Source organism: Eurytemora carolleeae, unplaced genomic scaffold, assembly GCF_000591075.1.
Source record: "Eurytemora carolleeae unplaced genomic scaffold, Eaff_2.0 scaffold108, whole genome shotgun sequence".
In the NCBI taxonomy this organism is placed as follows: Eukaryota; Metazoa; Arthropoda; class Copepoda; order Calanoida; family Temoridae; genus Eurytemora; species Eurytemora carolleeae.
Window position 1 is genome coordinate 21674 of NW_019396160.1, and position 26228 is coordinate 47901.

General features: G+C 32.4%; 1 protein-coding gene across 1 annotated transcript in view; it reads left to right on the forward strand.

The window, feature by feature from the left end:
* Positions 1 to 21598, forward strand: part of LOC111696816 (serine/threonine-protein phosphatase 2B catalytic subunit 2) — a gene marked incomplete at its 5' end in the record, with an annotated part of 23368 nt that extends 1770 nt beyond the window's left edge. The window contains 14 exons of the mRNA XM_023466561.1: positions 540 to 664; positions 1570 to 1681; positions 2737 to 2882; positions 5041 to 5188; positions 5416 to 5485; positions 6952 to 7045; positions 7518 to 7644; positions 11268 to 11351; positions 14061 to 14084; positions 15221 to 15331; positions 17452 to 17533; positions 18040 to 18191; positions 19201 to 19303; positions 19515 to 21598. Coding sequence (XP_023322329.1) covers positions 540 to 664; positions 1570 to 1681; positions 2737 to 2882; positions 5041 to 5188; positions 5416 to 5485; positions 6952 to 7045; positions 7518 to 7644; positions 11268 to 11351; positions 14061 to 14084; positions 15221 to 15331; positions 17452 to 17533; positions 18040 to 18191; positions 19201 to 19295 — 1370 coding nt within the window. The remainder of the gene's footprint in view (positions 1 to 539; positions 665 to 1569; positions 1682 to 2736; positions 2883 to 5040; positions 5189 to 5415; positions 5486 to 6951; positions 7046 to 7517; positions 7645 to 11267; positions 11352 to 14060; positions 14085 to 15220; positions 15332 to 17451; positions 17534 to 18039; positions 18192 to 19200; positions 19304 to 19514) is intronic.
* Positions 21599 to 26228: the final 4630 nt, after the last annotated feature.

Here is a 26228-nt window from a genome sequence, read left to right on the forward strand (position 1 = left end):
ATAATTTTCCCCATGGAACCACCCTGAAAAATTCTATGGTTTTCACTATAGTTAACAAAAAAGATTGAAGTTCTATAAACTTGGGGGGGTGGGTGTCAATTTCGATCTCTGAGGAAACAATTAAATTGGACATCAATTTTACCATTTTAAAATTAAATATGTTGGCTCCTTGGAGCGCACTAAGACTGAATTCGTTATATAACCATCGTAGAGTTGTGAAGAGGGTTTCCATGTCTTAAAACTTATTTTGTTTCAGGAAGGTTTGATAATGATAATGTTTATAACGTTATTATAATAAACTAGCTTTTGAGAAAATGCACAACTATTGCTATACATGCGGTAAAATTTGTATTATTCTTATGCTGTCCATAACAACAAAGACGATGGAATTTATTTTTTTCTTCCAATGTGATTTTTTGTTTTTTGAATTTGATTCCGGGGTTATATGGTAATTTCCCAAGTGATGAATAATGAATAACCATGGGAACCTACTTAGCAAGTTCTTATCGGATTAAAAATAATATTTCAAAATATTTCAGTATGTGGGGATATACACGGCCAGTTCTACGACCTGATGAAACTATTCGAGGTTGGAGGACCCCCTGCCAGCACTAAATACCTATTCCTAGGAGACTACGTAGACAGAGGATACTTCAGTATAGAGGTAAACATTTACCAGCCGGCCTGGCTTAAAGGGACTAAAGGAATGACATTTTAAGTGACGCAATGTCTTCACAACGGTACCTTCCGTAAAGCTTTTGTTAGTTAAGGTCTGGAAAAAGTAACTTGCTTATTTCTGCTTCAGAAATTTTTAATAATTTCGTATGCGAACTCAAAATTGCATTGAATTTAATAGTAATATATTGTATTATTTTCTGTTTCTGTGGGCAGTTGTTTAATGTTTTAAGGGTACAAATGAATTTGTGAGCCCTGAAACTTATGAATTGTAAGTTTGTACTTTTCTTCACCTACTGAACCTGTGGGCCCTGAAACTATTAAATTGTTTAGTGAAATTGTACCTGTGGGCCCTGAAACTATCAATTGTTTAGTGTTAATTGTACCGGTGGGCCCTGAAACTAGTATATTGTTCAGTTTGTACTATACATGTGGGCCCCAAAACTATTAAATTTTAGTGTTATCTGAACCTGTGGGCCCTGAAACTATTAAATTGTTTAGTGTGTACTGTACCTGTGGGCCCTGAAACTATTATATTGTTCAGTGTGTACTGTACCTGTGGGCCCTGAAACTATTTTACTTTTAAGTGTTACTCTACCTATGGGCCCTGAAACTATTTAATTGTTTAATGTGTACTGTGTACTGTACCTGTGGGCCCTGAAACTATTTAAATGTTAAGTGTGTACTGTACCTGTGGGCCCTGAAACTATTTAACTGTTTAGTGTGTACTGTACCTGTGGGCCCTGAAACTATTTAACTGTTTATTGTGTACTGTACCTGTGGGCCCTGAAACTATTGAACTGTTTAGTGTGTACTGTACTTGTGGGGCTTAAAACTATTTAACTGTTAAGTGTGTACTGTACCTGTGGGCCCTGAAACTATTTAACTGTTTAGTGTGTACTGTACCTGTGGGCCCTGAAACTCTGCTATCCCACTACTCTGTTCCTTCTGAGAGGAAATCATGAATGCCGGCATCTGACAGAGTACTTCACATTCAAGCAAGAATGTAAGTTGATACATTTTGTTAATTTATATCTTGAATATTTTTTTATTCAGCAGAGATTTGGGAATCTATGAAGTGCTTAAATATTTGTTTTATTTGTAAAATTATTGATTAAACAGATTAATGCCTGAGAATAAAAAAATTCAAAATTAATTAGTTTGTCTGTTAACAAAATTTTATTTCCAGCATTTCTTATTGAGATTCCTCCCCCCAACCCCCCTCCCTCCTTCTCCCTTATTTCTGTAGAAACTAGTTCCAAAAAGATTTTAATTAATCATTTTTTTTGTAAAGGAATAAATTAGAATTCGATGAAAAAATTGAAATTTTGAACTAAGATATTAATTTAACTTCAATTGCAATTCATTTTTTCTTAATCCAATTTTATATTAAAGGGGTTTAAAACAATTTTAATACTTTTTACTTAATCTGTTTAAGAGTGAAATTCACGAAAATTTGATTAAGTTTTACGTGTTTTTTTTACTCCTGATCAGCTCAACTTGAATTTTTTATTCCTTCCAGTATTTATCTCAACATCATTTGTATCAAAGAATTTTATTTCAAAGCTCTTCCAACAAAAGGATTTAGGATTAATTTTTTTAAATCCCTCAACTTTATCCCTAGAAATATACAAAATTTGTATCCAAAAATATTAGACTATTTTTGTTGCTTTCTAAGATTTTAATTTGCCTTTTCCATTATTTTTGAAGTTCCTTGATTTTGGGAAGTTGTGAGTTGAGATCTAATAGGGTTTGCTGTTAGATTTCTTTAGATCTCTTGGGACATCATAGGATTTCATGGGACTTTCTGGGATATCTTAGAATCTATTGAGTTGTCTTGGGATCTCTTGGGATCTATTTATATGCCCGTAGCTTTTTTGGATCCACTCAGACATGCTCTATGGTCGTCATAGGTGCACTTTTTAGACATCCTAGGACCTCTAGAGAACCCTAGAAATCTTTTGGGATTCCCTTATTTCAATATGGGATCTGATGGGATTCCTTTTAATGATTAAGAACTGAAAGGGATCCATAGATAACTTTAATTTGTATGTTATTTAGGTAAGATAAAGTACACTGAACGCGTGTACGACGCTTGCATGGAAGCGTTTGATTGCCTCCCCCTGGCAGCGCTCATGAACCAACAGTTCCTCTGTGTTCACGGTGGTCTCAGTCCGGAGATTCATACTTTAGATGATATTAGAAAAGTAAGTGTGCTTCTTCAACCTTTGCATTGGGGTTCGCAGTTTTTCTGACACCCTAATCAAGGAGGGGAGGAAGGCCAGCCACAACAATTTCTCGTCCGAGCCACATTCTCCTCATTTTCTCGTCCGAGCCACCTCGGAATCCTCGTCCTTCGATTATTTTGTGTTAAAAAGTTTCAAATTCCTGAAGATAAAACTATTTTTAAAAAATCTGGCCACGTTAGGGCATAAAATATGGATGGACTAAAGTATTGCAATGATTATATCATGGTGGAATCTTCAAACCCATGAGAATGATGTCAAACTTTATTTAGGTAAAACTTATATTTCTTCTGCCTCCGTAATGGCTAACCTTCGTGATATAAAATAAATAGCAAAATATTCGGCTTGCCTCTGCCTATATTTTTCCCCATGGAACCACCCTGAAAAATTCTATGGTTTTCACTATAGTTAACAAAAAAGATTGAAGTTCTATAAACTTGGAATTATTTGCGGCATTCTACACCAGGAATATCTGAAAATGCGCGTTAAAAAGGTGAACATTTTTAAAGACATTAAGCTTGAAATCTTGAAATGAATTGAAACTTTTTTTTCGATTTACAAGAATTTGATATTTCATTTATGCCCTAACGTGGCCTGATTCTTAAAAATAGTTTTATCTGGATGGATTAGACATTTAAAAAAAAAAAATTATTGAAAGGACGAGGATTTCGAGGTGGCTCGGACGAGAAATTGTAGTGGTTGACCTTCCTCACCTCAATCAAGAATTCTGAAAATCCGGGAAATTGGATTTGTTGTTTTGTTTTTAGACGAAAAGTTAAAAAAGCATTTTTACACCTTCAATAACATATTTTTATGAACTCTGATGTAGCCTTAACAAATGTTGTTGTTGAACAGAATTAATGTGTATGTATCATATATCCGTAACATACATAATTCTATGGAAAATTACCAGTAAATACTAAATACTACTATTTTATAATTAATTTATATCAACGGCATTTCTTCTAAATAACATAGGCTCTATGAATACTGTTGTTGATTGTATAAGTATCGTTATATCTTGAACCAAAAATTATAAGTAAATAGGCGCAAAATTTGAAAATTTAGTTTAAACGAATTCCATTTATTTGTTGGTTAATTCTATGCATATTTCACAAAAACAATGAAAATTCAATTTCAATCACGACTCGCATATAAAGTGTTAACAGCTCTTACATTTAGAATTCTTTTGGAATTAGGAGTTTTATCAAAGAATTTGATTTTATGGTTTTTGTCAATTTTATTATTGTTTACAACTACTTCACCAATGGTTCCCAAGATCAAGGAAAAATTAGTCTAGGGAAACTCGGGTCAAGGAAAATTTTTAAATTCCTGAAAAGGTACTACCTTTTGTACACAATTTTATCGTCTTCTATTAAGATGCGCAAGAACTTCACAGAGCAGAGCCGGAATTTTTTCATCCGTACTTTTTGCAAACATATGACGTCTCCACTTACTAACGTCCTAAATACGGAGGAATTAAGTACTGTCTAAATGGGATTTTCTACAACATTTAGTGTCCGACCATAAACTGCAACATCGCGCGACCCCTATAGACGAAAATAAATAGAAAGCTGTTCAATACACTGCATGAATACATTTTCAGGGATGCTTTTTATTAATGACTTTCAAAAATATTAAATTCTCAAGAATTCATGGATTATAATAACTTTCGTAAAATAAAACTACAGATTATTAAATTTTTTATTTAGTTTTTTATCAAAATCGGATTAAAATTTGACCATTTGAATTAAATTGTATTATTAAAATTGTGATTATTATTTATCCCTGTGTTTATAAAGTTGTATTGTGTGCACGTGCTGACATCTATAATAAGGTTAACTCACGGCGAAATTATGTGAGTAAACACGACGTGAGTAAGTCTGACTGTCCGAAAATAACTAACGGAAGACATCTTAACGGAAAAACACTATAGAGTACGGAGACGTATTTAGGACGTCTTAAATACGACCGTAAATTTGAAAAAATTCCGGCTCTGGTGTTTTTTTACTAAACTGTCCCAGGGACCTTAATTAGCATAAGTCCTTATAAATATGTAAAATTTTGGCGCATTTTTGAATGTCTTTTTGCGGATTTTTGTATGATTTACCTGTTTTAGCTGGACAGATTCAAGGAGCCTCCAGCCTTCGGTCCTATGTGTGACCTCCTATGGTCAGATCCTCTAGAGGATTTTGGAAGCGAGAAGAACGCGGAGCATTTCAGTCACAATTCAGTCAGAGGATGTTCGTACTTCTATAGCTATGCAGGTCAGTCTTCATTTTCTTAAATATCATGAGTTTTTTCTAGAACAATTTGGGGGGCTTGGGTGCACGACTAAAATTATTTTTATTTTCATTGAAACATTTATATAATTCTTAAATAAAATTTTGTCAATAAGAACAATGTGTGGTGNCTTTTGATATAATTTCAAATATCATACTAAATTCATTTGCTGGTTTTTATCGATGAAACTTTTAATATTTTGATTGTTTAGCGAGCTGTGATTTTCTACAGCAAAATAATTTGCTGTCCATCATTCGGGCTCATGAGGCGCAGGATGCCGGGTAGGTTCATGTTTAACTTCAAAAAATATTTTGAAATAATTTTATTAAATTTTTTTTAAGCTTTCATAAACTATTTTAAGAACTTTATTTATTACCTTATTTTAATTTCCTGATGGATTTGATTCTTTTTTAACACCATTTGATCCATTTCACGTTTATGCCTTTTTCAAAATAGATTAAGAGACATGGTTCTCTTTTTAATCTTAAGTAAAAACAATGGTTTAAATTTGATAACTCTATCCTTAAATAAAAATTTTGCGGAACCAGAGACAATAATGAACAGCCACTCTAGCGAGAATTGTTGAACCGCACAGACTTAGTTCAACCACTTCTTTGTGCTCTAGATTAGCTTAGGAGAATTTCTCGCTATTCATTAGATCTAATCCCATTCAACGGTGGGCTTGCTTTACACACAATTATTCTGGAATTTACTATGAACTCGGTTTTGGTGGCTAAAAACTGGTTTAGCGGTTTGTTTACATTCAATTTAATTAGGCTTATGTCGAAACAATAATTTACACTTTTTACATGAGAGGGTGGGGGAGTAGCCCAGCCATAGAGTGGAACTGAAGGGGGGGGGGTAACACTCCGTGTTTATACTAAGCTATTTATATGCTATCTTTATATGTGTAACTCAGGGGGGATGATAGATAACTACCTGAGCCACGATAAAGGATATTAAGACATTATGGTATATTCATACAGTACACAATCAAATATGCAGTACGCTTTCGGAGTACAAGTGTAAGGGAAGGTTTTTCATCTTAAATTTTAATCAGCAGTCTCAGAACCGTTCAACTATGAAATATGACTGCAATAGTAAGTTTTCCCGTGAAAATATAATCCTGCACACGATAAAGGAGCAGTGGATTGCAATAGTCAAATAAAAAAACAAATTCTCCTAGCCGGATATGCAGTCGGCATTTTGAAAAAAAATGCTACAGTAGTCAATAATAGTTTGAATCATTAGTGTTCAAGTTTTCCTTGTAAAGTGTAATTGAAATATATTTAGCTCGAAAGGTGTTTAATTCTAATAATTTCCTCCATTGTTTAATAGTTTCCAGAGAAATCACGATTAAAATAATCTACTGTCAAAGAGAAAATTATCTCGAGCCTTCGTAATCAAACAGAGCTTTGAGGGTACCATTGTGAACCAAAAATCCCTTTCTACATAACGGAAAAGTTGAAATTATGATTAGTTTGATTTTTTTTTGGTTAAAAACATTTTTCTGTTGAAATGAAAATATTTTCAGAAATCACCCCGCTAGTTCTGTAATATACGGATTGATTTTTGAAAGTGGAGTACATGGTCTGTACAATTAGCGTACATCATCACTCTATATATTATAACCTCGTTGGTGTAACTATTCTCTGGACTGCGACTAAGGTTTGATTACTGGGTTCATTTTCATGTTTCGGTTCAAGTCCAGTTTCGGTGAAGAAAATAAGTTATGGTTAATTTTTAGGTATCGAATGTATCGTAAGAGCCAGACAACAGGATTCCCCAGTCTTATCACTATATTCTCAGCACCCAACTACCTAGACGTTTATAACAATAAGGTAACTTACAACTACAGTTCTTACTGCATATATATATATATATTTAGAGAGAATTTTCCCAAAAAATTGATAATTTTACAGCGTGGTTTTCAATTTCAAGTTATTTGCGTAGAATTCCGTATTTCTGAAAATTTTCAGATTTTTTGAAGCTAGAAAAACGACAATAACTTATTGTTGCTGAATTGAAAAGTAAAGGGTTACTGTTGTGAATCCTGTGGCTCCGACCCCGCATTAAGCCCGGTAGCCGTAATATGGTACATTACCCCAACATGAAATATGAAATTTTCATCTAAGCTTTGTGATACTCGAAACCTTGAAAGAAATAATTTATTTCTGCTAAATTTGCAAAACATTCTGTGCTTACCACAAATTTTTTTCTATTCTGAGGGATAAATGAGGAAAGAAATCTTTCAAAAAATATACAGTAGTAAAAAAATTTCTCTAACAGTCCCTTTTATTTCTTTGTATTTAGGCTGCAGTGTTAAAGTACGAGAACAACGTGATGAATATTCGCCAGTTTAACTGTAGTCCTCACCCCTACTGGCTCCCTAACTTTATGGATGTATTCACCTGGTCTCTACCCTTCGTTGGCGAGAAAGGTAATTAATAACTTGGCCAGACTTCTGCCCAGGCCAGGCAGTAAAATATGGGATTTTTGCGTCTATGTTTGACCCTTAAAACTGGGGAATAGAAAAAAGAATGTTTGACTTCCGTCAAATAGTTCAATGTACAAAACAAAAATCACCGTTTTGTAAGGTACATGGGACTCAGTTATTTAATAATAACCAAGCTTCAATACTAAATTTCCAGTCTTCCTCTTCTAGAATTATATTTTTTAATGTTTGGCTGAATTTTGAAATAATCCCTTATAAGCAGAAATATTAATTTTAAAGGATATTTATATTTCTGTAATTTATATTTTTATTAAAATTTATCATTTTTAATTTTCAAAGCAATTCGTGTTTGATTGAGAAAGTTTATCTACGTAGTTATAAGAGAAATTTGATGATAGCTCTACTAGTTGTTTGTGTCCAATTTTACGGATCTTTTAATAGCTTTAGTTCTGGTTTATTAGACCTGAGCTGAAAACTTTAGAATGGTGGATATCGGGATTAAGGCTTAATCCACTCTTTTTCTTAATCTCGAGATTAAATATTGCTTGTTCTCCACTCATTTTTAATCTTCAGATTATTTAACCTATCGGGATTAAGGATATCCCATTCTAAAGTTTTCAGCTCTGCTCACTCAATTAATTAATAAAGTTGTAATCTCTGTCGGTTTGTTTGTCCGATCTTAACTCAGAAACCCCAAGAATAATTTGCCTCAAATTTTGGTTGGAGTACTCGGGAGACCCACGGGAATGTTCTTAGCTTGGTTTTGAGATTCTAAGTTGAGTGTCGACTTTAATAGCTAAAATTTAGTTTCCCGGTAAAATCGTCTTAAGTGCGGGAGTAACTTTTAGTAAACTGGACAGTGGGCATCGCTGGGTTCCTAAGATAGTCTATATTTATTGTTGTAATCTCTGCCTGTCCGATCATAACTCAGGAACCCTTGGACCGATTTGCCTCAAATTTTGAGTAGGAAACTCGGGAGAACCAGAGGAATGTTCTCAGCTTGGTTTTGAGATTTTAGTTGAATGAGTAGACTTTAACAGGGAATATTGCGGGTAAATGGCGGGAGTAACTATGAGTACCCCGGACAACGCTGGGTTCCCAAGCTAGTGTTTTATGTTTATGACTACTCATTTCGCTATAATTGTATTTTTTGCTGTCTGGTTCATTTCAGGGATTGTTTGCAATACTCTTAGTTTAAAAGTTTTATTATCTTCACCCATTTTTCATTTGATTCTTGTATTCCATTCACAAAACTACAAAAGAGTGTGTGTGCAAGAATTTGTTTAAATTCTCAATTTTTGGAGAAAAAATTATATTGATTTTTTAAAATTTTTATCATAAGCTAGATTTACTTTTATTATGGTCAATTTGTTATGGCACTCTTTTTACGCAGGGTAAGTAGGTGAAGCCAGTTGGAAATTATATCGATAAAAGTCTTAATTTGTCTGATGCCCTAAACTAAAGAATTTGTAAATATTTGCGCTCAGCTGTTCAGAAATCAAAACAGCAAGGAGTTAAGTAAAATAACCAATCGAACCTTGGAAAACAGAATAATTTCCGGTTTTCAAATGTTTCTAGAAATGGAAATTTAATAATTCCAGTTAAAAATGCAAGTTGGGCAATTTTTTGCTAAGATACTTCAAAGCTAAAAAAGGAAAGATTATTTTATTTTACAATTGTTTTTTTTAAATTAATTTTAAAACTAAATAATTTTGCACAGAAACAATACTTGGCAAATGAAAGTAATTACTCATTCATTAATGAATATTTAATTTCAATTTCCTGGTAAAAGTTCCTGCAATATTTTATGTAAAGCTTTATGCGTAAAAGAAAACCGAATCAACATAAAAATTATTGTTTTAACGAGGTTGGAGACCCAGCTTTGTCTGGAAATTTAAACTTGCTCTATAAAAGCCAACCCACTCAGCATAGAACTGTTAAACCAAAAGAAGATTCATGTAGTCACACTGAGTTTTTTCAAATTTGAGGCAACTTGGTCAAGGAGTTGATGAGTTATGATCTGACAGACAACCAGAGATTACTACTATATAAATAGATGAGTAGAACCATGACATGATAACCATGATAATGTATACATGCATATATTTCTATTTTTTTAAATCACACCTTAAAATTTTTCTTCAGTTTTTTCCCCCACAAACTTATAATTTCTTCGATGTGCGGGTAAAATATAACTCTAATAACACCAAAAATATTTATAACACTAAAAATATACCACCAAAAATATAACCATGTTGACAAAAAATATAACTACTTAAATTATAACCACCAAAAATAAAGCCAACAAATATAACTATTTTTAACCATTTTTTAACCCAAACCATTCAATAACCATAAATATAACCATTTTCTAACCAATATTAACATTTTAGCTTAAAACTTAACCATTAAGCACTTTTTCAATGATGAGAATCAATTTTTATTAATGCGTAATTGCCCTGAATTTTATTAAATAAAATCCATAAAATGCTCTTTCAAAAAATGTTTTAGTTAATATAAGAAACTTCGTCATTTACGAAGAGTCAGTGTAAAGTATCTATCTCCACGAGTAGGATGTACACATTCCTTTCCTCTTAGAAAGGGGTGGGCACAAGTGGACAAGAGTGGTCATAGGTATGCATACCTAAAAGAGAGTAAAAAAAAGAACTTACTTATGCGCAGGACGCAAAAAGCATACGTGTAAAGTCTTTGCATACATTAGCAAGGCAGATAAAACCTATTTTTGGTCGAATATGGTTATATTTTTTGGTCTGTTATGTTTTTGTTCGTAAAAATGGTTAATTTTTTGGTTAAAAACTAATTTTTTTTTTTTTATCAAAAATGGTTATATTTTTGGTTAAAATGGGTATATTTTTAATCAAAATGTTTGTATTATTGGTCCGAAAAGTTATATTTTAGGCTAAAATATGGTTATATTTTACGTCGAAAAAAGTTGTATTTGCGACTAAAAAAACGGATAATTTTGGGTTCAAAAAAGTTATATTTTTGTTCAATAAATTGTTTTATTTTTAGTCTAAGGGTTATTTTTTGGTTGAGAAAAAGATGCATTTATAGCTAAGAATATGGTTATATTTTTGGTAAAAAAAGGTCTGTTATATTTTTGTCGTTATAATTTTTGTCGTTATATTTTTGTCAGTTAAATTTTTGGTCAGTTGTATTTTTGTCAGTTATATTTTTGGTCAGTTATATTTTTGGCCGGTTATATTTTTGGTCTGTTATATTTTTGTCAGTTAAATTTTTGGTCAGTTGTATTTTTGTCAGTTATATTTTTGGTCAGTTATATTTTTGGATAGTTATATTTTGGTCAGTTATATTTTTGGTCAGTTATATTTTTGGCCGGTTATATTTTTGGTCTGTTATATTTTTGGTCTGTTATATTTTTGTCAGTTATATTTTTGTCAGTTATATTTTTGGTCTGTTATATTTTTAGTCTGTTATATTTTGGTCAGTTATATTTTTGGTCAGTTATATTATTAGCGTTAGATTTTCCCCCGCCCATCATTTCTTCAAAGGTGTGCTAACATTTAATGAGGATTGTTTTAAGTGAAATATTTTGTATTTATTATTTTATTTTGTTATTTGTTTAGTTACTGAGATGCTTGTGAACATTCTAAACATCTGTTCTGATGATGAACTAATGAGTGATTCGGAAGATCAAAATGAAACCGAAGGTAGGAGTTGGGATTTTTATTTTTTTTTCGAGTTAAAACCTCTCAGGAAGATTTCATGAACTTGAAAGTTTTTCTTATCCCTTTAAGGAAAATTTAATGAACTTTAAAGCGTCCCCTTATTCCGTAATAGAAGAAATCATGAACCTTATTATTTCTTCAACTTTGCATTAGACTATTCTTCTATGGAAGCCTGGAAGAGATCACGAACTTCACAGTATCTACTTGCGCCATTGAAGATATAATGATTTTTGCAGTATCTTTTTATCCCTTATAGGAAGATTTCGTCAACTTTGTAGTATCAGCAAATGGAGATTTTGGGAATTTTACCCATGGATGTACGATAGATAATTGGTATTACTCAGGGGGCGTAAACGTCATGTTTGTTTTTCTGTACCAAAAGAGTGTGTGTGTAATAAGGAACTGAATAGTGGTACTGTAGGTGTATACAATACATAAGAATCTCGGTGTTTGTACAGTCTTAAGAGAGTACATTTGTTTATTGTTAATTGTTTACTTAAAAATAAGTTTAATATACATGTAATATATCATATATATATTTAAGTCAACACCTTAAGCCAAATTTTTATGCAAAGAATATAATTTGATAAAAGTGTACAATAAACTACTGTTTATTCAAGCTTAGTTATTATTGACGACATTGTTCTGCAATTTCCTTGACTGTAATCATGTTGTGTGTGTCTGTACCAAAAGAGTGTACGTGTGTAATAACGAACTCGTCTGCAATGCAGTGCGACTGGCTTTCTCATGCCAGACCAGAGCGCCATGTCCCTTCCCTTCATTCTTATTCCCTGGTATTTCTTGAATTATTAAGTGGGACTTTTCTTCAATATTTGGAGATAACCTCTACGGATCTTGATTTTTTATCTCCTAAAATTATTAGGGACCAATGAAACAAAACAAGACTACAATTTTTTGTTCAGTTTAACCCAGAACTTTGTAGACATCGAAAGAATTTTTAAAACGTTGTCTTGACAGTTTTTCCATGGGTTAGTTTTATACCTAAATCTCTAATTGTAAAAATAGTTAACTAGCCCTGATCATTTAAGGTACTATATTCAACGTGCTTTTTAGAATTGTCTGCCTGATTCTTTTGTATTCAAATTATAATTAGGATGTATACGCCCGTCTTCAGACCGATGATGAATGATTTTTAGTGTCTACTACAAAAAAAATATTTAATTAAAAACTTATCTTAAGCATTCCATAATCACTAGCTGGGTTAAGAAAACGACATTTAATTTATTCTCTCGATGTCTCTGAAGTTCTGGGGGGTAACTGAAGCATTGCGGCCGAGTCTTAACTTTATTCACACTTTTTTGTTTACAAATATGTTGACTGAAGAGTATTTTCCGATGTGTCTGCCTTGCTTGTTAGAAGGAATATTAGATGATTAAGGATGGACCCCTATTTTATACATTCTCTTTTCTGAAAGTTCACTGACAATCTCTGTAAAGTAATTACAAGTTAGATATGGGTTAACCTTTTTTTGTAATAATGGAAACACTGTTTTATAAAACATAACATTTTTTCGCGCATTTTCAAAATTTTTAAAATTTTGAGCATTCCTAAACCTTACCTGGGCCCGATCGGTTCAGCCGTTTTGACGTTAATTGAATACAAACAAACAGACACATATATAGAAGAAATATTTATTTCATCCTACAACATATACTAAATTTGATCGTTTGTGTAGTCAAATCGTGAAGTGTCTTTTTAAGAATTGGTACCTAAAGGAATGGAATTTTTTTTTGTGTAAGGGCCTTTTTATGTTATTTTTGTAATAGTTCTGTTAAATGATAAAATTAACGTTTAGCAAATAGAATTTAAATTTTTTAACAAGAGAAAAAAATAGGTTTCATTAATATTAGTATTTTGTAGTTTCAATTTGAAACTTACGTAAATAATTATCAAAACTAATGTTTCCGGGGTTTTGATTTTTCCAGTTTAATTTTGAACTTTTATTATGACATTATCGTGATTTCGTCTGAATAAAGGTATTATCTCAAAGCATTTGTATAAATCCCTTCTTTGGATTTTTTTCTCTTTAATACTTATTTCTTGAATTCTGATAGATAAGTGTTCGTCTGTATCATATTTTATTTTTGCCTTATTGCGTTTAATTATAACTTTCCAAATAAATGCATGTAAATCACAAAACTAATGCGAACACTGAGGTTTTTATGGTTTGTCATAATTTTTTGGGGTTTGTTTTAAGTTTAGCATTAAATAGATAAACATACTTTTATTCTTACGGTTCTGTCAATGAGACTGTCAGGTGTCAACGTAATTTTATTTGTATGTTAAATTGGATTAAAATAAGTTTATGTGTTGACATCGAGAAATTAAAATTTTAACCAAAATTTAACTTTATATACATCTTGTGAATAAATATTGCATGGTTTGTCAGTGTGGGATTGTATGATAAATGTTACGATTATGTTTATTGTCTTCTGAAAATGCCAGAAATATACAAATATAAATAACTACTTTTACAATACGCACTGCACTATGATTAAGTCGGAAGCACTTAAAGATTCCATTTAAATAGGCTTGGTTAATGGTTATGGTGCTTTTGGCTGTTTTTTTTTCATGCTCATCCATTCTGGTTCTAAAGTTTTTGTTTTCTCACCATTAATTCTTTTTATTTTTCATTCTTCCTTCTCTGTGGTTCTGCACGTTTTGCACCAGCGCAAGGCAAATATATAACTAAAGGTAGGCGCTTGTATTGGTTTGCCGAGAGTACACCTTAGTCCAAAATTTTTCATCTTTTGACTTGACACAAATTCTGCCTGATCATAGTATCTCAATACTATGTTGTTAACATCCGGTTTATTTAACACAATTTAGGGCTTGCTAAAGTTAAAGGGATTGAAGAGTGAAGATTTTTTAACGACCCTCCATTTCTGAAGTATGTCCGATTTAGAACCTTTAACTGTGTAACTATGAGGATCAGGTGTCGGTTTTAAAATTTTTTTTCATTTTCCGTTATTGTCTCAGCTGCGTAAATCCTTAAGTCACTTAAAAGAACCCACAATTGAAAATGATTAATTTTGAACTACTAGAACATACCAATGTTGTGTGGGTACCGTTGTGAATTTGATATACCACTTAAAAATTGAGGGTTACCCTAAAGTCGACAGTCCTGTTTAGCTATCTTGAAAAATCTACAACCTTCTACCCTGTTGAAAAGAAAGGTTTATTTTGAAGGATAAAGTAAAGCAATTAACAAAATCTTTCAGTATTTTGACACAATCAAAGGACACTCAGTAATTCTATTCCTTTAAATCATGAGAAGGTAGGGGTATACTTTTTCTTGATACATTTTTTGCCTCTTTCAAACTTAGTATTTTCTGTAAGTTCAGGACATTATTTTAGTCACTGAATAAAACTAAAGATTTAAAGAGGAAAATACATCTAAGATGATGTCCTTGAAAAAAACACAAGAAACACAAATCTTTTCAAAATTTCAATAATATCACTGAGTAAATTGATATAATTGGTTTGTCCAATAAATATTGTTTAAGCGTGCCTATTCCTTGTTGATACTTTTTCAATGTCCGTAGAAAGTTATTAACCATAAACACAGACTGGTGTATCTTTTTGCGTTATTTTGATTCAAGTTTTTATTCAATTTTTAGGGAACTTATCACTTCTAATCGTTATTAATAATACCTTTTACAATGATATTAATAGATTGACATTTTTACTAAAATCATTATTTTCAGTTAATTCAGCTTCTTTGAAAAATATGCAACAGTATACACCCCTTTGACAAGCAAGACTTCACTTGTAAGAAAAAATTTTGGACTTTGGATTATTTGCTTTTGCTAACCATCCTGTCCCTTCAGTGTGTGATGCCATATCTCGAAGCACAGGATCCACCAAGGATATTCTTGATAAATCGGCGGCCAAGAATTCTCTAGATCAGCCGAGAAGTGAACCCATTGGTTCGGTAATGGGTAAGGGGTTGGGTAGCTACCAACTGCGTGTGTAGATTTAATGGTAAAAGGTACTTTCCTAGGGGCTCCCAAATATTAACCCAAACTTCGGTTTAGGATAGGATAGTCTCTGGGCAGATATATGGTCTGATCTGAAAGCTTTGGAGTTATGGAAATTGATCAATGCGTTGAGCTCCGAATTCTTAAGATCATTTTGATTTTTAGCTTGTATCCCGGAAAGGTTTTAAAACTCAACCAAACTTTAAAATTCGACCAATCAGAGTGTTGTATGCAGAATCCTGAACAGCCAATAAGAAGCCGGGAAATTTGACGCGCCATTTAATGAAAACTCATTGGTCGGAATCCAGTAGGGATATTCCAAAATAGTTAAAAAGAGTGGATTAAGCAGAAATCAAGTGTCTATCGTGGATATTCAGATTAAGCGATCGATATCAAGGGTATCCAATTCTAAAGTTTTCAGCTGTGGCGTTGCGGCTAGGAATGGTTTGGGCGTGAGAATTAAGACGCAATTCCTGATTGGAAAATATAATTTTGGAGGTTTTGCTGGGGAAAAGTTCTAGGGTTGCCTTTGGGAAAGTGCCAAACTTCGATTTAACATGGTTTTCAGTATTTAACTATGAAAATAAATTGTTGAAAACAAAAATAAAACGCGTTTCAGCTGTTCAGATAAAATGGATGACATTTCATTTAGTGTTAATGCTTCTCTTGATTATTTGTAAAAAACACTAATCTTTTATTCTTACATTAAACATATTAGATAGTTTTGGAATGCGTTTTTCTTCGTTATTTTCAACTAGGAAGAACTGGTAAATATTTATTTAGTTTCTTATCTTAACTTTAAGAGATTGTTCACTCTGTAGAACTAAGGATTGTTGATTATGAGGGAAGGAGAAAAATTCATAATTTCCATACTTTATTCCTTCAAAAATTGGTTTCATTCATCAAAATGTTGGGAGACACATTTTCCTAAAATAATATTTCATTTTTGCTTTTTGGAATCCAGCAGTCCCTTTATTGTAAGATGAGAAATTGACAGACAGCAAATTTTCGGCGTCTCTGAATTTAATAATTAGAAAGAAATTGAATTAATCTCAAGACAAACAAATTTTGAAGCTTGATTTGAAACGTTTCCTTTTATCATCGTATTTTTTAAATTAAAAATGAAAAATTCGAGTAATATCATCAAATATGATAAGAATTTCTCTCAATCTAAGGGCTTAAATTTCATTATTAAATATTAGATTTAAAATATCCTAATCTTCGTTTTCTTTAAAATTTTGGTTCCTACAACCTGCATAACTAAGAGATTGTCAACGGTGACGAGTATCTATTCCTATTAAAGACCTTCCACTTGAGCAAAGAATATTTGATATGTAATGAATTATTCTTTTATTTATTAAAACCTCTACTTAGAAATTTAAAAATCTAAAAATCGATAACTTTCATGTGATCAGAATTGAACTGAATTACGGTAGCGCATGCTGGCATTTTGAAGAAGTATTTACATATATACAAATCTAAATATTGAATTCCTATTTTGACAAGGAGATTTTGTGTTAGTGTTTTCAACTGCTACGACTCCGGCTTTTCAGCATGGATAAGTATTTAGTGATCATCGGCTTTTTTGCTTATTAACGTGAGATCAGGGCTTAAACTAGGAGGAGTCAGGAACTTTAATAGATTTGTTTACATATACTTTGTACTGCAGGTTCAGGGATATTGTTAACAAACTTGATTCTGTTTAGGACGAACCTTGTTTACATTCCTCCTAAAAACTGCAGTACATTTCAATTGTAAACAAAGCTATAGGAGTTACCGGGATATTCGTGGTAGTGTACTGCAAAATGTAAACAGAAATCTTTTATTCTTCTAACTAGACTAGATCGTGATGCAATATAAATCTAGACCTAGCTGTGTTTCTGCCGCAACCAAGGTGATAAGGTGATAAAGTTGGTTATTGTGCAAACTTGTGTTAAACCCAGTGACGTCACAAGGCAATGTCGCATTGGGTGCTTGCAACAATCCGTGCGCAACCATCAGTTTTCTCACCATATCTCTACCAACCTTGGTCTCCCATGGATGTTTATTAAACTGGTGGATTTTTTACGGATTTTTTTTAGGACAAGCCCAGCAGCGGAAGGAAGTTATTCGGAACAAGATTCGGGCAATCGGAAAGATGGCCAGAGTTTTCTCTGTACTAAGGTTTGTTGTGTTATTAATCAGGGGGAGTTTTACTTTTCCCTCTCAGGGGTGTAGAGAATATTTTTTTGCGAATTTGTTTATTTATACCTCTTTGATAAGGATACGTTTATTCCCATATTTTGGGATTTAATTCCTAGGCACTTTTTAAACGATTCTTAAAGAAAGTCTAGGGGTCCACGAACTTCAAAAAACTTTTCAGTCTTTTGGACCAACATTACCGACCCATGACTCCCCAACAGAGGGAAGCTACTTTACTTGACGTCCTATGGGACAATTAAGTAAAATAACCACCCGCTCTGCGAAGTTTTCGTAAAAAGTTGGCATAAAATTGTGATCAATTCCTTTAATTCAAATACTCTTTTGGGAAAATCAAAAATTTTACTTTACCTCTTTTACTAAATTGTTCTCTGGGACCGTTGGTAAAGTAAAATTCCTTTAACTTCCCTGTAAAGTAGTTATATAAAATTTACTATTTTTTCTCATATTGCTAATTTCAATTATTTCAGAGAGGAAAGTGAGAGTGTACTTCAACTGAAGGGTTTGACCCCTACCGGCGCATTGCCGCTGGGAGCTCTGAGTGGCGGCAAGGCCAGCCTTTGTAACGCGCTTCAAGGGTTCTCGCCTAACCATAAAATCACATCATTCGAAGAAGCCAGAGGTGATATAAAAATATTTATTTGATACCTTACAAGGTTTTAGTGAAGAGGGCTAATGTATGCTAAATACAGCGAGATTTTACTGCATATATGATTATTTGATACTGTATCACTCAGAACTTTTTCATACTGACTTGATTTCAAAACTAACTTGATTTTCCTAACTGACTTTATTTGTGTTAATCGTCTACAGGAGACTGTAAACTCGAAAAAGAACGTGTTTCCAAGGTTAAATTAAGTCTTCTGGCTGAAACCTAGTTTTATTCAATTATTAGAAGGAAGGAATCGAGACAGCTAAAATTCCTTACAGTCGTCTCAGAACAAACATTTTGGTTTAACCAATTGGACATAAAAGAGCATTTGGACCTTGCCTAGGGTTAAGATTGATCTTTAACCTGAAGCTGAAATGTTCTTTTTTGGAATATTAATAGGTTTACATTCTACAGTTAACTTATGTTTTGTAGAATTGGATCTACAGAATGAAAGGATATATATATTTATTTATAGAATTTCACTACTGAATGAGAGAATATATATATATATATTTGTAGAATTGGATCTACAGAATGAGAGGATATATTTGTGTATATTTGTAGAATTGGATCTACAGAATAAAAGGATAGATATTTATATATATTTCTAAAATTGGATCTACAGAATGAGAGGATATATTTGTGTATATTTGTAGAATTGGATCTACAGAATGAAAGGATATATATATTTATATATATTTCTAGAATTGGATCTACAGAATGAGAGGATATATTTGTGTATATTTGTAGAATTGGATCTACAGAATTTGAAAGGATATATTTATATATATTTGTAGAATTGGATCTACAGAATGAAAGGATATATTTATATATATTTGTAGAACTGGATCTACAGAATGAAAGGATATATTTATATATATATTTGTAGAATTGGATCTACAGAATGAAAGGTTATATTTAAATATATTTGTAGAATTGGATCTAGAGAATGAAAGGATATATTTATATATATTTGTAGAATTGGATCTACAGAATGAAAGGATGCCTCCCAGAAAAGAACGAAGTGAAGCCACTACCCCAGCAGCTGAAGCGCCAGTCAATCATTCATCCTGAGGAATCAGGTAAATATATATTTTTATTTTCTTATTACCCGACCCCTCCACCAAAACGCCACTTCTGATAATGATTGGGCGTCAGCCTTAATTCTCTCTCCTCACCCATCCCACGATTATTTTGAAGTATATTATTATTGTTTTTGTATTTTAAACCTTTTTCTCGTTGGAGTTTATAACTTTTTTTGGCCGAAATAATTTTTATTTATTTTTATTTCAGGTGTTCCTAGTTCACTCGTCGCTGCTAATTGTTCTACATTGTAAAATTGCGCGATTTGACATCGCGAAATCTGCCAAATAGAATTCGCAACATTGTGCAAACCCGCACACACCTTGATAAACCTTGATAAACAGTGACAATTTTATCAAAGACGCTTTTCACGTGGCGATCTTTCTCCCATTGTTCATTCCTAGCCAAGCAATCCTGTTTCAGAACATTTTATTTCTATGTTTTGATGTTTTCTTATTCTAATTCTTATATCCAAGGGTAAGGAAGGGGAGGTTGAGTCACGAAAAAGAAAATTTGTTGGTGTCATAATATGGTTAATGCATAATTGGAATCGTACAAGTCTCGTGTGATTTTAAATTTTACTGGTTGTGAAGAAAAAAAACTTTAGAAATGTTAGATTTTCCTTGTTCGCTTACTCTCCCCTTGTCACCGGCCCTTCGACAACTTTTGCAACATTTTGGCGCCAAAATCTGGACCTAACTTAACGCTAGGGGAAGTTAAACCAGCTTTAAAGTAGAAGTGAGGGTTCAAAGTGACACCAGAAGCACTTTTTCACTTTTCTTACTCAAGTTGTTTTTCAGTACAAAAATACCCGCACTTCACTTCCTGCCGGTTTATGCCGCCAATGTGTTGCGCCTTTTAATGATTAATTAATTGATTATCAAGCTAGGTGTGTTCACATTATTAAATCTTTATAAATAGTTGTTTCAATATTTCTGGTTGTTTAATTAAGTGTGATGGAATGTATGTGCGCGGTTTGTTTTCTAAGCTCAACATATTTTATTTGCTCACTTTGAGTATTAACAAAGGACTTGTGTGACTACCAAAAAAAGACAAAAAGAAAATCAAGTCTAAAAGTACTTAATAGACCCCTTTCTTATCTTCTCATGCCACCAAAAATCAATTCCCTTGAAAGTATGCATGCCAATCAATGTTCTTGTAGGTACAAGTTGTGTAATTGTTCATTCCTATGAAATATTTAACTATCCTCAACTCTCCCTTGTTGGCTTCTTTGACAAGTTCAATTATAACTGCGCTTAAGTGTGGTTTAAAAAAGCGCCGGCGCTTAGCATTGTGGAAAGTTCTGCGATGCGCTTTTTCAAGCCACAAAGTTAAGGTGAGTTAAAACGCTAGCCTGCTAAATATTGTAAACGTTATTTTATTGTTGTGCACTAAAAAATCACATGGCCTATTAATATAATCCTCAGTTTTCAAGTTAATTATTCATACTTTATAATAATTAATTCATGAACCAGTTGAAAACCAATGTGATAGTTTATTCATTATTATTATATATCTTTGTTTTTAATATTTAATTTATTATTTATTGATCATATGTATCTATTTATTATCAGAGAGGGTGAAAATTACGGAATTTTTTCAAGTTGAAAGATCTCAGATTTGTATTTTTAAAAATTTCGCCGCTTTTTGCCTCTAAAATGGATTCGGATTACAACGCTGCCTCATTTTACAAAATTATCCTCGCAAGATGATATTTTAAAAAATCTTGTTCGAATCCCTGTGTTCTTGATTACTGGATTTTATATTTTCTGTTCGGGGATTTATTCTAGTTTGTTCAATTTTCTTCTTCTAGTCTCGTACTCCGGTATCCCCCCCCCTTTTCCCCGTGTTGTCATTAAAAAATTGAAGTTTTTTCACTCTTCTCCAACCTAGCGTAAAATGGCTTCAATTTACTAAATTTTTATTGTCTAAATGGAAAAATGTAAGTTGTCGGCGATTCTCGCATCATTCTGATGTCTTGAATCGTCGGCCATACGGCGATATTGCCATGTTATATCGGTGGTAATTGTGCCATTTGTTATGTGCCTCCGAATCTTAAATTCCTCCATTGTCCTTTTCTCTAAACTGCCTTTCATCGCTTGAAATTCAGCTTGATTTCTTGAATCCTCTTCCTTTTCTCCTTATATGCTCCCATATTCCTTAAACCCCCTAAGCTTATCCCCTCAGCCTTCTGTAATTCCTTATACCACGAATTGTATTCCACTTTTGCTAAATCCTTAATACTATAATATGTTAATTTTATTCCGTTCAATAAATAACCCTGAAACGGTAAATATTTATTTCAGAGCTGAACTTTTCTCGAAGTTTTTTAGATTATTTTTGATAATCTCTTTTTTTATACAGTGAAACCCTTAATAACGAATACATCGAAAAAATTCATTAAATGTCGTATTCTTCACTTATTGATAATGGAATGTTGCAGATATTTAGTTTTTTTAATTAATGATTATATGGAGCTCTTTAAAACTGTTCCCGCATATTTATGGCTATTTATTTATTTTCGCAAATACTGAAATTTACGTAATATACAGGGTGTCCCACGAAACATGACAGTATGCAAGACGACTTGAATGTCGTCTTGATTTTTGATGTAATTTGCTGTGTTTATTTGTCAACCTAATTTTAGAAGTAAATTTCTAGAGATAATAATCACAAAATTCCCCTAGTCCTGCCATATCCAAAATGTGGTCTGCCTTTTTTGTGCTTTCAATATTGCCCGACATATAAAGAATTTCGTTCAGATTTCGACAATTTTGCTTTTATTTAACAAAATTGAAATCTGTACCAAACTCTTTATATCTCCGATAATATTGAAAGCACAAAAAACGCAGACAACTTTTTGGAAATGCCAGGGCTAGGAGAATTGTGATAATTGTTTCAAGAATCATACATTTTAAAGTAGATAGAAGACTAAATGTCACAAATAAATTCATATATCGAAGACGACTTTGACTTTCAAGTCGTCTTGCTATTGTCATGTTTCGTGGGACACCCTGTAGTATAAAACTCATTGAAAATTGTAAATTATAAAATTGATATTTGATAAATTCTTCCGATGTATTCGGTATGGGTTTCACTGTATAACAGAGAGTTCAGTGAGGGGAGGAGGAAGGCCAGCCATAACAATTTCTCATCTGTGCAACATTCTCCTCTTTTTCTCGTCCGAGCCACCTCGAAATCCTCGTCCTTCGATAATTATGTGTTTTTAAGTTTCTAATTCTTGAAGATTAAGATATCTTTTAAATATCAGGCCACGTTAGGGCATAACATATGGATAGACTAAAGTTATGCAATAATTACATCATGTTGAAATCTCCAAAGCCGTGAGAATGATGTCAGACTTCATTTAGATGAAACTTAAATCTCTTCTGCCTCCGTACTAATGGCTAACCTTCGTGATACAAAATAAATGGCAATATATTAAGCAAACCTCTGCCTATAATTTTCCACATGGTACCATCTGAAAATACGCGTAATAAGGTAAATATTTTTCAGGACAATGTACTCAAAAATTTTAATTCTATTGAAAGTATTTTCGATTTACAAGACTTTAATATTTCGTTTATGCTCTAACGTGACCCGATTTTTAGAAAATTGTTCTATCTTAGAGAATTGAAAAAGATAATATTCGAAGGGCGAGGATTTCGAGGTGGCTCGGACGAGAAAATGAGGAGCATGTGGCTCACACTAGAAATTGTTGTGGATGGCCTTCCTCCCCTCGTTCAGTAAACTAAATTAGCTCATATTTTCTGAACATCGATAGCGATAGCAACGTAGAATTTGAGAGTTATTGGACTTGATGATTTAAAGATTTAAGATGAAAATAACAACGAAGGCCTTAACAGAATTAGTACATTTTTTTAGATTCGGTGCGTACCTCTGTCTTTGATCTTGGAAACAATTTGTTGGGTCATCGATTGTCATACGCTGAATTTTTTACCTAATTTGCTATTAATATCACTGTAAATTGTCCAATTTTGATGAAAAGTAGCTTTTTAGAAAGAAATCCAGGAGAACAATATGTGAAATTGCCCGTATTTAGGACAAATTTTGCAACAAAGTATGCATTGTCAGCTAACAGTTCTTTTATTCATTCCACCAATAGAAAGTTATCTGTTATTGTAGTAGTTCCAATCAGTTTTTCAACATTTTGCGATGATTTTTGCACGGGTATTGCAAACACCTGTTTTATGATGTATTTGATCTTTACAAGGATTGAAATTTGAAATGATCTTATTATTACGAAGTAAGAGTTGAAATGATGTTTTTTACTCCGGAGTAAGATTTGAAATGATCTTATTATTACGAAGTAAGAGTTGATATGATCTTAATACTCCGGAATAGGGTTTGAAATAATCTTTACTCTCGAGAGAGATTTAAAATGATCTTAACTTCGGAGTAAGGGTTGAAATAATCTTTACTCCGGAATGGAATTGAAATGATCTTATTAGTACGAAATAAAGGGTTAAAGTGATCTTAATACTCCAGTTTAAGGTTTAAAATGATCTTTACTCCAGAGTAAGGTTTGAAATGATCTTCACTCCGGAGTAAAGTTTAAAATGATTTTTACTCCGGAGTAAGGTTTAAAATGATCTTTACTCCAGAATAAGGGTTTAAATGATATTATTATTCCGAAGTAAGCTAAGGTTTAAAATAATCTTACTGTAGAGTTTTAATATGGATTGATTTGATTTGTATTCTTGCCAATGGTTTTAGTTAATTGATTCTATCACTCCGAAGTGAGGTTTAATTTAATGTTCATAACGAAATAAGGGTTGAGATGATCTTGATTCCGACCTAAGGGTTGCAAGGATCTTACCTTAGGAGTAAGGTTTGAAATGATATTAAAAACTGATATAAAACTGAGTCAAAGATATACCAAAACTCATACATATGGGATATGGTATGTGGATAAAAGTTTTAAATAGATAATATTCAGCAAATACAGAACAAATCTTAAAATAATGATTACCCAGAGATGTCTAAAATTTTTAGGTACCCTTCTATCATAATTTGAATATAATACTTATTCCTTTTTTATAGATATAATTTATAATATAATCGTTTCATCTGTATAACATGACCAGAATTTCTACCAATAGCAGTGCAGTATCTGGTCATGTGGCTCCGTCTGTATCAGTTGGCCATATTTCGTCTTTTCGAGTTTTTAAAATAACTTTCACACATTTTTTTTATCCATTTCTCAAGACAGGGACATCAGATAGAACTAATATTCGTCAACCCCTAAAATGTTTAGGCTTAATTCTACCTTAGAAGTCCCTTTAATTCTACAAAGTAAGGTTAGAAATGATCTTTACCACTGTGCAAGATTTTAAAATCTCTATTTGAAAAAGATTCAATTTTCAATTTTGATTTTTCTGTAGACAGGGTATTCAAAGAAAATAAAAATGACAGATTCATTGAATTTAAATATGGAAATAACAACGATTTCTTCTTTTCTCAGATTAAGGTTTAAATGACGACGTAGTGAATCGGACATTTCCCCTGTCAAAACGGAACACTCATGAAATAACAAACAGTCCCTTTCCGTGGCACAATAACAATAAAAAAATAGATTTTCTTCTCATTTTTATTGAAGTTATTAACAGGAACCCAACAAGAAATATAATTTTACTTCTAAACAACTAGAAATTTACAAAATTACAACTGTCACGTTGTTAACTCTTAAAAATAAATGTTTACAATGTTTTCAACGTAAAATGGAAGCACTGAAAATATTAAGAAAAAGTTTAAATTTCAGTTGTTAAAAAAACGAGTAAATGGTTGCTAAATAACGAGAAGAGTTATATCTCTCTAAAACTATATGCGGGCCCTTTAAAGGGCTTGATCCCGATACCTTAACTTTTAACAAAGTGAAAATTCAATCTTTTTTAAGGATCTATACAAGTTAATTTTTTTAGCATAAAAATAAATTTATAAACAACCAACTTCTTAGTTAAGCTAAAGGATTATACAATTTTGATTAATACGCTTTATATTATATAGTTATTAACAGGTGAAGTATTTTGCGTAAGTTTGTACAAGATATAATGCAGAATTTGTACAGTTTACTTATTGTTTTATACTTTAAGTCAAATATCCAGGAAAATATTAGTTTTTGTTTCCATTTTAAAATCGTTCAGTAGTGGTCAGAGGTTTATCCAACAACAAGAAAGTACATAAAAAACCTTCATTTGTTTGTTTACATATAGTGTGTACTGCAATTCCTGGGACGAGTATAAACAAACCCAATGTCAATCAGATGAGGTCTGGCTAATATTTCTCCAGGAGAAACTATATTATAATTCTTATGGAGGGTTCTTAGTGTATCTTTCTTGTATATATTATACAATATACAATATACATGTATGCATAGTTGGATGACAAAATCATAAAATTGGATGAATAATGAATCAAGTTTAAGAGCTGCCTTTTTTGGAATAGTCATCGAAAATCATGATCAACAATAAATAGTTCACAGTTTTAATAAATAAATAAAAGATTAACCATCAAATGGTTCCATGTTTACAAAATGGTTCCTTGTTCACCAATTGGTTCCTTGTATACCAAATGTTTCCATGTTCACCAAATGGTTCGATGTTCACAATATGGTTCCATGTTCACCAAATGGTTCCTTGTTCACCAAATGGTTCCATGTTAACCAGATGGTTCCATGTTCACCAAATGGTTTCTTGTTTACCAAATGGTTCCAAGTTTACCCAATGGTTCCAAGTTCACCGAATGGTTCTAAGTTCACCAAATGGTTCCAAGTTCACCAAATGGAACCCTGTTCACAAAATGGTTCAATGTTCAGCAAATGATTCCATGTTCACCAAATTGTTCCTATATGGTTCCATGTTTCCTTGTTCACCAAATGGTTCTATGTTTACCTAATTGATTCCA